The sequence below is a fragment of the Lygodium microphyllum genome, chromosome 10 (assembly GCF_053477565.2).
Source record: "Lygodium microphyllum isolate KBCC chromosome 10, Lygodium_microphyllum_v1.1.10, whole genome shotgun sequence".
Lineage (NCBI taxonomy): Eukaryota > Viridiplantae > Streptophyta > Polypodiopsida > Schizaeales > Lygodiaceae > Lygodium > Lygodium microphyllum.
In genome coordinates, this window is record NC_141144.1 from 11,874,747 (window position 1) to 11,887,872 (window position 13,126).

At 37.9% G+C, this 13,126-nt stretch overlaps 1 protein-coding gene across 4 annotated transcripts in view; it reads left to right on the forward strand.

Annotated features, from left to right (window-relative positions):
- Nucleotides 1-4,126, forward strand: part of LOC148029710 (RHOMBOID-like protein 12, mitochondrial) — a 28,763-nt gene extending 24,637 nt beyond the window's left edge. Inside the window, exons 3-8 of one of the 4 annotated variants that reach the window (XM_087686017.1) lie at nucleotides 1,400-1,519; nucleotides 1,622-1,759; nucleotides 1,848-1,892; nucleotides 2,000-2,104; nucleotides 2,190-2,231; nucleotides 3,534-4,126. In XM_087686017.1, the coding sequence (XP_087542143.1) occupies nucleotides 1,400-1,519; nucleotides 1,622-1,759; nucleotides 1,848-1,892; nucleotides 2,000-2,104; nucleotides 2,190-2,231; nucleotides 3,534-3,554 (471 nt within the window). In that variant the 3' untranslated portion in view covers nucleotides 3,555-4,126. Of the gene's footprint in view, nucleotides 1-1,399; nucleotides 1,520-1,621; nucleotides 1,760-1,847; nucleotides 1,893-1,999; nucleotides 2,105-2,189; nucleotides 2,232-2,676; nucleotides 3,301-3,533 lie in introns of those variants that run through there. The other 3 variants (XM_087686014.1, XM_087686016.1, XM_087686015.1) reach the window with 3 other exon arrangements.
- Nucleotides 4,127-13,126: the final 9,000 nt, after the last annotated feature.

Below are 13,126 nucleotides of genomic sequence, written 5' to 3' on the forward strand. Positions count from 1 at the left end.
GTATGAGTAGGTGTAAACAGCTGCAAAGGAAGTGAATTAAGACTGTTAATCCCTGAAGACGAAGAGAGGTTGGCTTAATAGGGGCCTGGAATATTCTGACCACTCTGATTGGTCCGATTTGAGCAGCCTTTTGCTGCTGATAGTCATTCCCAGCATGCTTGCTACCCACCTAACATTCACTCAGGTCACCTGCTTAGTGTTTGTCAAATTATTCTGTTGTGATGCTGCTAAAAATCCCTCAGAGGATACTTTTAAGTGGTATGCAAGCTGGCTGCTTGGATAAACAAATTGCGTAGCATGGTTTTGAGGTCCTTGCTTAAACTGGCTCAAAATTTTATGCTACATCGGAACAAAAAGTATCTGAAGGAACAACTAAAGTTTGCTGTTTTATTGTGCCATAACCTTATGAGAGAACTGTTGCACCTGTTCCCACTTGTGGTGCATATTCTTTATGTAGCTTGGAGGTGTTAATGCCTGCCAATGAGACTCATGTTTGACCATATCTTGGTCAGTGTTTCTACTCTCCAGCAGTGTGTTTGTGGCTTTGACCTATATTTGACCACCAAAATCTGCAGTGTTGGACAGTTTTCTGTTCCATGACCAGAATTTTCTGCTTCCTGGTGATTGTAGAGCAGCTCCAAGTAAATTTTTAGCCTATATTTGCAGGTCTGCACTTTCAGCAGCAGCAGCCATGTGGCCAATGCTTCCAGCCATGATAGCTGTGAAAGGCCATATTGGAGCAGCTTAAAACCATGATGGAGCAGTTTGGCAACTGTCTCACAGCAATCTTGGACCTCAGTAGTTAGAGGACAGTTCGTATTAAGTGTTCATGGTCGGACGGCTTCTTCGATCAGTGCTCCATTGGTGAACTGTGGCACTTAAGAGTTAAAGATGCAGTCTAACAACATTATTCAGCACAGTGCCTGTAAGACACAAGTTTTTTGTTAGCTATCTTAAGACAGTAAGGCAAATAGAGGCTGTCTTCTCAACATCTGAATGTTTATTGCATTGTAAATGTATACATATCTTAGGTGCCAGTGTGTGTACACCTTATAATTTCCCTATATTTTCTCTTGCTTCTTTCAATGCATGCCCATTCAGCTTCTGTATGTGCCATGTTAGAGGTGTAGGGAGAGTGGTCAAATAAACCACATTGCTGGTACTATCCGTCATTGCCTTACCTTAAGCATATTCTGTAATGGCTTAGGGTTGGATCAGCTGTGGGAAATTTGATGACTTATAACAAAATAGTTGGTAAATTGCTGCATAAAATGATTTGGTAATTTGGCAAGTTAGGATGTGTGAGATTATATACGTGATTTCAGTTCTCTCTGTTTTTGAACTTTTTTTGCTACCCTGAATTGAAATTTAATCTCCTCTTTGTGATTAACCTGATAAGGTATCTTCTGATTCTGTTTGGAGTGGCCGCTTGCATACGATAATAACAAGCGCGTTCAGTCAGAAAGATGCAGGTCACTTGTTGTCTAACATGATTGGCCTGTACTTCTTTGGATCTGAGGCCAGTGTTTCTCTCAGAACTTTGAAATATGATGCTCCACATTTGACACTTTGAGAAATTACTGAACCTAAACTAATAAAAAATGCTTCATCAAACATTCAGATTGGTAGGATATTTGGAGGGAGCTTCCTCTTGAAATGCTACCTCGCTGGAGCTGTTGGTGGAGCCCTCGGCCACATATTCTATTATGCATATGTATTTCCCTGGTTGAAGGTTAAATTACAGCACAATTTCATAGATGTATATCCATGTCTATCTAAGATATGCAGTAGTGTAGTGAGTGCTTAATGAGAGTTTCAGTTGGGTACTTGCTCTGTTTTTGTGACAGAACATTCCTCATCGCTATAACACATGGTATATGCCTAAAGCACTGGTGCGCTTCAACTCAAGCAACTAGCTAATTTTGGAGTTACTGGGGTGTATAAAGAATATTCTGCTGTGTCTGGATATGGGAAAGGCTAAGCTCTGTGATTTTTCTAGGGTGCAAGTGGTGCAGTCACTGCCATCACACTTCTGCATATTTTCCTTTATCCGAGACATCCAGTTCTCTTTCTGATGTTTTTACCAATGCCTGCTGCATTAGTGGTAATTCTCACTTGTTTTTTCGTGGTATCCGCATATCTTGTATTGTATCTCAATGCTCAATGCTCAATGCTCTTAACGTTTGCAGGGAGCAATTATTATTGGATCAGATCTCTGGGCGGCAAGTAAGGTAATCGATTGCTTTTTTACATGTGAGATATCAACAAAATGTATCTGGTCATAGCTTCTGTTCGTCTTCACTTATCTGTCAGTATTTTGATTTTTTGCTTAGTTCACACTGTCTTATCCAACCAAACAGGATATGTTAGTGCCTGTATGTGAACCTGATCCTTCATACAACAGTCCTTATATTCTTGAGTCATCTTACAAACTTGCAATGTTTGGCAGTAGATGCTTGCATAAGCTGGTGCCTTCACACAATTATCTTGGTTTTGTATGGGAGGGCATTAGCTGGAGAGTGCTAGCACTCAATAGAAAATTATTTTTTGCTGTGTTGTTAGTCCATTATACAGGAGAGGAGACTAATAATGATTTTTCCATTGAATTTTTACTCTTTGGGTGCATACTTAAACTGGACTTCTTCAATCAATAATTCCCATCTTTTCTAATGCTAGGGTGTTCGGGATGTCTCTGTTGGTAGTCATCTTGGAGGGGCTGTAGTTGCTGCCCTTGCTTGTTTTAGTATAAAGAGGCGATGGCTATAATTATCTACACTGCTGTCTCTAGACAGAAATTTTCTTTCCATGTCACTCACACTTCATCATGACGTTGTGAAGTGCTGTGTGTGGTTTACAGCAAATTCAATTGCCATGTACGTTGATGGCTCATATTTTATTCTGCAAATATGTTAGCACGATAATTTGATGTTCTATAAGTGAGAGTAGGCGTGCAGCTGTGCAAAAAAACTCTGCAGCAGTTTCTACACGATTGCCTGCAGGCAAGCACATTGGTCAACTCGTACTGCTATATATATATATATATATATATATATATATATATATATATATATATATATATATTTGCATAGCCCAGCAATAAGCTGCTGGAATGCTAACCTGCCAACCTAAGATCAATTCACTTTTCATTCTTCCAAATGACCATGCTTAGTGTAGGGGTTTGCTCTCTTTTTTTTTTTGTAAAAGGGGTTCTCTCTCTCTCTCTCTCACACACACACACACACACACACACACACACACACACACACACCTATATATATATATATATATATATATATATATTTGCATAGCCCAGCAATAAGCTGCTGGAATGCTAACCTGCCAACCTAAGATCAATTCACTTTTCATTCTTCCAAATGACCATGCTTAGTGTAGGGGTTTGCTCTCTTTTTTTTTTGTAAAAGGGGTTCTCTCTCTCTCTCTCTCACACACACACACACACACACACACACACACACACACACAGACAGTGAAGTTTGAATTAATAAAGTGAAATATTTACTATGGGCCTTCAGACTAGCCAAGCAGAATCATAGACATGCAATAAATACCGAGGAAGCCAAAAGGCAGCAAAAATTCAATGCTACAAGGGTGAGAGGAGGGTCATGAAGTGGCCACAATAGGGGTCAGGTGAACAATTTCCAGCCATGGAGCAGCCACCTCTGTGAGTACTGAACCATGGAAGTAATCTGCCATAATATCAATCCTCTAATGCGACTTACATGATTGCGGATGCTTGATGTTGAGTAAAAAGTGCGAGTGTCGCGAGTTTGCCAAATGTGCCAAAGATTGGTCCATCATATAAAATGAAAGAGACAAGGACGATGGGGCCTGTCTCTTTCTCCGTGGCTAAATTTGGTTGGATGCTCAATACCCTACGACAATCAAGTTTTTTGAAGTCTCTCTCTCATTTATATGGATTAGGCTTCAAACTATATAGAAATCTGTGTATATTACATATGATGCCAATGCAGATGTCGAAGTAACATCTTTAAGTAGTCATTGATAGATGTAAAACAATTTTATTTGTTTTGATGGAAAAAGTATGCAAAAGCATGCATGATGGCTGTTACATTTAGACCCTAGATCCAATATGAATTCTCACTTTTCATTCTTCCAATGACCATGCTTAGCGTGTTTTTTTTTTTGGGTTGGGGGGGGGAGTCTTTTGCTCAAACATGCATTCATCTTAACAATTGGGCTACATCCATTCTCTCTCTCTCTCTCTCTCTCTCTCTCTCTCATGTGAATGAGAGAATGAATAGTAGATTGTTAAAAGTATACTGTTTTTGTGTTTGTTAGCATTGTTCTACGAGAGTAAGGCTTCACAATTGGGGTGGGGGTATATATTTTTGTTGTATATTTTACTTGATGATATAATGAATAGTTGATCACTAAAAATACAATAGTTACAGTGCCATGGTGGTTGGTAAATGCAAATTTTCATTTCAAGATATCGATGACTTATGGGACATGTAGTAGTGAAATTGTTTTCGAAAACAATAATGAGCACTAAAATACATCCTTTGTAATGATCGAAGACAAAGATAGCCCATTGCCTCATCTCCTAGTGAAGGTAGTCTCTTGGCATGTCTCATGAGGCCCCGATGCAATGGAAATTCATGATTGATAAAAACGTTATTCATAACAAAGTTGATACACTATCTAGTTTTATAATGCCTTGGTATGAAGTGTTGACTATTCGTTGCTAGGTGAGAAAACAAAAGCAAATGTATGTTAATGTCCACAATTTTATACTTAGGATTTTTGAGTATGGATTTTTACAATCTACTCTCTATTCCTATACCTTGCCAATTCACACGGTTTAAATCCAGTTTCGTTTGAAGCTTGGGCTTTTGGCTCAATGGTGAGACTTCGGTGGAGCTCTTATTGATTCACGAGTCTCAATTGTGTTGGTACGCTATTTGTCACCTAGCTATATCCATCTTCCACTATTTGATCTACCACTCATTCGTTCATGAAGAAAACAATTGTAAGACTAGATTTGAGTTGTAGAGAGCTTACCCACTTACCTATTGTGTTGTAAGTTCTTGTTGCTTGATGGGCTTGCAAGTGGCTCCACAATTCAAGTATTTTTTGTTGATTTACTCCTCCTACTCCATTATAACCAATTTGATTTATGAGTGTCCATCATTGAGAGGAATATAGAGAAGAAAGAGAGGCATTTCAATCTCACCTCAGCAATACATCTCATCCTCAAAGCTATGGTAATTAGAGCTTGATAAGTGTGCCCAAGTCCAAGGGCCAACAAGGGAGCTTGCAATGATAGTTAGGATGTCAATTAATGGGGTTGGACATTCAAGTTGTCTTGCAATATAAATTTATTCTTCAAGAAGAATTTTTCCAAATAAAGGGTGTTGCTTAGTTTGGATGGGTATGTTAAGTCATGAGCAATGAGAGTTGCATGAAGCTAGATGCCATTGCAATGTGTTGGATTGTGTTATAGGGTCTTGATAGCATATTGCTATTTTATGCAATTTTTTCGATGTGTGGAGGTGTGACGATTGTAATGATTATACTAGACTTTGAGAAATGGATATTTAAGGTCACATTTTTGTCAACCCTTAGCCATTCTAGCAAGATCATTAGCTTTAGTAAAATTGGGGCCTAATTGGTGAGGAGTCACATTACTTTAGCACGCTCTTCTCTTGAAGCATTTTTATGATCTCTTATATCAATAAAAACACTTATATGATTATTTAATTTAGTCAATCACTCTTTTCAAGAAAAACTTGTTGCTATGCCATTTTAACAACCCCTATATAGCCATTTGTAACAACATGACATCTCCTTTGCCTCTTTCATCCCTTTCAAATCTTATTGCTCTCTAGCATTTTCACATTTTTCTTATCTAATCTTTGTTCTTAGTGAATAAGTTTAAAAAGGAAACCAAATCTAAAATATAATGATTAAAGCATAGATATATGAAACATACAATTAAAAGAGCATATTATCATGCTCTACCCTTTTCACCTACATAACATAATGCAAGCTTTATGGAGTGATGCTTCATTAGCCCCACCTTCTCCTTGAGTGCCACTTACATTAACCTCAAGTATTCAACATCATCATTTTTCCAATGTGGCTCCAACCCCTCTTTCTTAAGTTGCACACTAGATGGAATAATCTTTTTCCCTCTATTGGGATGGAGTTGTTTTTGAGATATCTTGTTGAAGAAAGAGCCTTGTCCTTTGATAAGTATCCAAGTTTTCTAGTGTGAGAGTGTAATGAGAGGCAAGAGTTCCCTTACTTTGGTGTTCATGGCTTTGGAGTGCCTATACCGAACCATGGCTAGTAGACCTCATCATTGTCATTGAAGGTAATTTCACTAGCAAAATTAGAAGGTTTTTGGTGTTAGACATCGATTTTTCTTTAATAAGTTTTGCAAGGATGTTTCACATTTCATTGTGGGAGGACATGATGACACCCAAAGAAGCACAAAACAATGCATAATAATACTTATGCATATATCATATTTTTATTTTTTGCAAAGAAAATAATAATTACATTACTGTAAAATCTCCAAAAAGAGATACTATATGAGGGGACCATATCCATCATAGTTAAATGGTATGCCTAAAAGTGTACATGTATGCATTTCTAAAGAGCTAGAAACATCAAAGCCTTAGAAAATGCAAATGTATCAAAATTTCAAAGAAATAATAAAAATATTGAAGGGTTCTCTCTTGGAGAAAAGGTGGGGTAAAGTGTGGTTTATTTTGTGTCTCTTTTTTTCCCTCTCTTTTAGCTCTTACACACATTCTCTTTTGTATGGTGCAAAAAATTCTCTCTTCTTTCTTCTCTCTGTGCAAAAAGTTATATTTTCCTTTTTTTCCTTTCCTATTTTCTTTGGTGCAATGGAAGCTTTGGTAGACGATAATGATCTTGTTCATGCATGAGTTTTTAAGTTTAGTTGTGATATTGAAATCAATGGTGCAATCATATGAATATATTTTACATACTCTCTCTTAAATTTTCTTTTTGTTTGTTGCTGTGGGAGGCTTTAGCTGTAGAGGCCTAGCATAGTATTATCTACTATTCTATTGCACATATGGATTGTTAAACTAGTTTGCATAGGGCAAGCTTCTAGGAGCTTGGCAATAGGTTGCTTCACATCGAATACATCCACAATTCATATAAACTCGAGGAGGTCTAAAACACTAAAATGGGAGTGGTTGGCCCCATAGAGTACACACTAAGTGTTTTATTGATACAATCCCTACTTCAAGGCATTAAAGTGCCTAGCTAGTTCAATCTAGTGGTGTTTGAATACTGTGAGGAGGTCTTTGCTAGCTCAATTTGGTGGTGTTTGAATACAATGAGGAGGTCTTGCACTACACTAAGCTTTGTGCTACTCCTTGACAATGTAGCTTCGCCTTAGAACCTATCTTTTTGTCTTGATTCCTCTCTTTATGCAAGTCCTCGATATGCTTGGACTCATCCAAGACTAGGTTCAAGTTAAGACTTATTCAACATAAAATTATTGGCCATGGCTTTATAGATGTGTTCATCTTTGATTCCCTTCACAAATGATTTTGTGACAGCCTTGGCATTTACCCTCTTTATGTGAGAGGGATTCGATTGTGTAGGGTCAATCTTGGAGACATATTCACACATTCTCTTTTCCTCTTATTGTTGTAGGTTCATGAGCTATGCAATGAGTTTATCCCTACATCTGGATTTTGTGAATCTTGATGAACATGTCCTTGAGGCTAGAGAAGCACACTTTCTTGTTAGCATCTAGCCATGTAAACCACATTTGTCCTTTGTCACTCAAGTAAAGTTTGAAAGCTAAGCCTCCTTATAATCAATAGTGAGGTTGTGTGCCTCACACACTTCTTAAATTGCTCTATGAAGCTGTGGAGATCATCATATACTCTATACTTTTCTATTTTCTTGGTAACCAAGGGAATCTTTGCTTGTTCCCTAGAACCAAGTGTAATTCCCCATGAGAGAGTTGATTACTATTAGAGCGCTTTTGAACTCAATCCTAAACTTGATTGAATACTTATTGATTCAAGTGCTTCCAACAATATGGCTATGGCCATCTTACACATAACCATTGCATACTTTCACAAAAATACCATACTGAACTCATCCAAATTGTGTAGTAGGAAACGTTGGTTTGACAAAGATATACAATAGAGATAGTTTAATCAAGGAGACCTAGTTCTCCTAACTCATTGAAAGGACACAAGTAGAAGTTAAAATTCAAAGAACTAAAATCCTTTTGACTTCACACTATTAGTCGAATTGGAAGCATGAAACTTGAAACCCTTGATAGGGAAGGGATTGATAATTTTAATAGTAGCCATATCAAAAAGAATTATGTCTTGGTATATCAAGAATATGAACAACCTTTGGGGGACCAACTTATGTAATTGAAGACCAAAGCATCCAACCAAGTCCCTCACTTCAACACTACAAAACACCCCTGCAACAAAACACCAAAGAGCAATCGCAATGAGCAACTTGAACAATGACGAAGAAATGGTTGTACCACCAGCTTATATCCCACTCAAACTCTTGGGCTCTAAGAAATCCCTAGTCGGCACTCTCATTGGCGAAGGCTCATATTTCAATACATTGTTATACAATTTTCGAGACCAAGTGGCCTAGATTTCATTAGTGCCTCTAGCACTAGACTAAATCCATATGGGTCTTCTTTGTTTAGTATTGGGAAAGTGTAACATGATAGTAGCTATTGAGATTGAGAGCATACATATAATTTTTTATGTTCTTCCCAATTGTGAATACGTGGGATGAGGAATTCTACTAGGATGACCATTCAAGCTCAAAACAAAGTGCCAAGTTAACTATGTTGACCAACAGATCTACTTGAGCCTCCTTAAAGTCAAAGTAATCTCTACCTTTATCAATAAGGGAGAGTTTGCTAAGAAAGGACCACCTAAGACTAGACCAGCCAACCACCCACATCTACAAAGTAGAAGGATGCTTTGCTATGACTAATTGCAGCTGACCCTCACAATAAAATATCAGAGTGAGAGCGGCCGCAATAAGCAACTTGGAAGATGATAAAGAAATGGTTGTAACCCCATCTTATTTTCAACTCAAACCTGATGCCTCTAAGAAAGTCCTAGTAGGCACTCTTCATGAAGATTAAGATTTCAATACCTTGCCATACAAAATTTGGAACCAAGTGGACTAGTCTTCATTAGTGCCCTATGATAGAAGACTAAATCCATACATAGGTCTCCCTTATTTAGTATTGGGTAAGTCTAAACCGATGGTAATCATAGTGACTAAGAGTATGCCAATAAATTTTTATGCTCTTTCTCATTGAGAAAACGTGAGATGAGAATTTCTACTAGGACAACCATTCAAGTTTTTTTTAAAAATCTCCAAGTTAACAATGTTGATCAATGCATCCATATGAACCTCCTTGGAGCCTATGTAATCTTTTCATTTAGTAAGGGAGAGTTGGCTAAGAAATGACTACCCAAGACTAAACACAGGCTCCACTGAAGCAACAACTTTGAAGCAACAACTTTGAAGCCTATGGCTAAGAGGAATGAAACCACAGTGCCAATGTATGATACATAGCTTGACAAATCACATAGAGACTACATCTAAAAGTGAATCTACATTGAATGCAGACATGTCTTTAATGGGTATCACAAGGCCACAAGCGTTGATTAGAATGAAGCCCAATAAGACCCATTGAACAATCTATTAGATGGAGGCACTGATCGAGAAAATTAACATTCCAACGATTGATTGTTTCACTCAACTCAATATGACATTTCAAAATGCTTGCTCAAGCTTATGAGATGATTGATCTTGGAGTATCTCATGAATAGATGAGTGAGCTTCTCTCTTGTTGGAATACTACATGGGAGGATAGTGAACAAAAAAAGCATGAGATAGCAGGGAATGGAAAAATACCTATCATCGTATGTGCAAGATGGATTGGGCTACCAGGGTAGTGCTTTTGCCATGGCCCATGTCCTTCATCTAGCGTGTAGGTTTGTGTGACAATGGAATGGACTTGATTCTTGACACGCATGTGCAAAGGGATGGGCGATGCTAGCATAGCAAGTGGGGTAGAGGAGATGTAGGTAGAAGAGGGGAGGTGTTGAGAGGATAGGGAAGGGGACGATGTAGAGAATGAAACACCTTGTTACACTGTTATTGGGCTCAATGCGAGGCCATGGATGCCCCACTAGAACTGTCAAAACCAGAAACAAGAGGAGCAAAATAGAATTGTTTTGTCTTTTGGGTTGGGTGCGAGAATTGGAAAGTTAGTTGTTGAAAGAGTCTCTCTCTCTCTCTCTCTCTGTGATTTCAGCCATGGTGCTGCCATGGGGTCCCAAGCTCATTGCATGTGGCATCAAGAGCCTTCTATTTGATTTTGGGGACTTTGAGTAGTTGTTTTAGTTAGCATAATTTGTGATTAAACATGTTCATCTGATCCTTCTTCTTGTAAGTCTAATCCATTTTTTCTACATAGATATTATATTAAACTTTGCTTCAATTTGTCGAAGCTATTTTGTTCGGGAGTTCACCATGTAATAGAAGTCTGCTTCTTTAGTAAGTCTGTAAGAGGTGCTGCAATCAAAGCATAGTTTTTGATAAAGACCCTATACCATCCTGTCAAGCCAAGAAAGCTACGTATTTCTTTGACGGATACTGGTATTGGCCATTCAAGCACATCTCTGAATTTGGTTGGGTCTACTGATATTCCTTTTGATGATACTATGAATCCCAGATATTCAATCTGACGCTTGAAGAATGCACACTTCTTCATTTTTGCATACAGCTTATGGGACCTCATTGTCTCAAGGACAATCCGAAGTTGAGGTTCATGATCTTCTTCCTATTTAGAATAGACTAAAGTGTCATCGAAGAAGACAAGTACGAAATCATCAATATATGGTCTAAAAATATCCTGTATATATATATATATATATATATATATATATATATCCCTCTCTCTCTCTCTCTCTCTCTCTCTCTATGTGGTTGCTTGTGTCTCTTCTTCTTCTTCTTCTTCTTCTTCTTCTTCTTCTTCTTCTTCATTGTGTTCATCCTCCTCCCAATCGCAATTAGTGGACCCATCCATGAGGCTCTCAAGCCCATTAGAGGCGGGTTGGAAAAGTGTGTGCTGGTTGAGACCGTGTGATAGCAATCATTGGAAGTGGAAGAGCATCAAATGTTCACAATTCCACATTCTTATTGGATTTTGGCTACTTCCTTGCACTTGGATCTTCATCACTCAAGAGTACCCCCATCCTGCTCCTTTTGTATTCTAGGATGGAATGTGTTATTTGTTTGGATGAGAGGTTGAACTTTGAACTCTAGTTAAACAATTTGTGGTTCTCCTCCACCACTGCACCTTTGTGACCTTAATCAAGAAACCTCAAAATATTCCTCCATCTTCTTCTATTACTTTAGCTTGCATGTGGATGCAATACAAATCACAAAATGTATTGTTGCATGGATGCAAATGGGTGGTTGATTTGGGGCACTTGTCTTGCTGCTGCTTGTTCCCTTCTTTGTCCTCTTCTTCACCTTCTTCTTGTTCCTTTTCTTCTTTCATAAGTTGACATCTGGTTACACTATCTCTTGTAGTGTCGATCCCATCCTTTCACTTTTCATTGCTATTCCCTATAGGAGTTGGAAAGGCATGTGTTTCTACCTTCTTTTTCATCCTTTTGTCTCATTTCTTAGATCTTTGAATTGACCTACTAGTTTGGCTGGGAAGAGAACTTGCACAAGTGCTTCATACAATGATGTTTTTGTGGCTTATGAAGCTTTTCCTCTTCTTGCAACAACTGATGAACTTGCCGATTGAATCAACACCTTCTACTATACGAGATTTCCTTGTTTTTCTCTTCTCCATATTCTCTTTCATCTTCAAGGAGACAATTTTAAGCATTCTTGCTATGATACATCCATATGGGCATTCAATAGTATAGATTTGGAAAAGAATATAAGGTTAATTACTTGGGATATCTCTTCAATCCTAGATAGCTCATTAAACGGGTTCGCGCTTCATGGGGTCTCTTTCCATGAGTTAAAACTTCATGACCTTCCTTGACGCATTTGTCTCAAGATTTCTGAATTTGCATTCCTATCCTTTTCAAATACTACAATACCATCAATGAATATTACTACCTCTACAAAATTTTAGATCTATGATTTTGGACATTAAGATTTTACACAACTCTTGAGTGTGCAGTCTTTTCTTTCGATGCACACCAAAATGAAGGCAGCCCTTCATTGACAAGAAACGAATAGAAAATCAGAGAGGAAACATGCAAAATATATGCACACAGTTGCACCATTGATCTCAATATCACAATTGGACTTAAAAACTCTCTCATGAATGAACAAGATCATCATCTTCATCATCTTTTGCCATAGAGTCTAAAAACTCTCTCCTTCGTCATCATGAATGAACAAGATCATCATGAATGAACTAGATTAGGGGCTAAAGGCCCAACCATAGCATCTATCACTAAAAATAGAATAGTTAATGAAATAGTAGAAGGAGACTTCTAACAAATGGCAAAAGAGTTTGAAATTTTCTAAAAAAACCTAATACCCTAGTCCATCAAGAGAAATATGGATCTCAAAAGGACCCTTTAGATTAGGAGTTAATGACTTCCCTAATTGTAAGAGATTTGGGGTGGCACATCTTATCCATTTCCTTTTTCCCATTAGACCCACAACTTCTAAGGTTGTTCCCTACCTTGCCTTTATACCCCCCTTCCCATGCCCCCCCCCCCCCCCCCCCCCAAAACTTTTACATCACCCATTCTAAGTGGGCCCTACGGTGTCTTAAAAAATGAGGCTAAATTTTGAAATTTTCCCCATTCCAAAATGGGCTTCTCTCCCCTAGAAAACTTTTATGTAATGCATAGTCAAGAACAACATTTTTTCAATGTCTTTCTATAAAAAAAGATCTCAAGTTGCATATTCTCTTATCTTCACTCCATAAATATTTAATTTGATCTCACGTTCTATGCTCAACATAGCCCTAGCCACACAATCACCATAATCTTTTGCATCTTCTCTAGCTCTTCCCTTCTTCAATTTTTCATTTGCACCATTATTATCTATT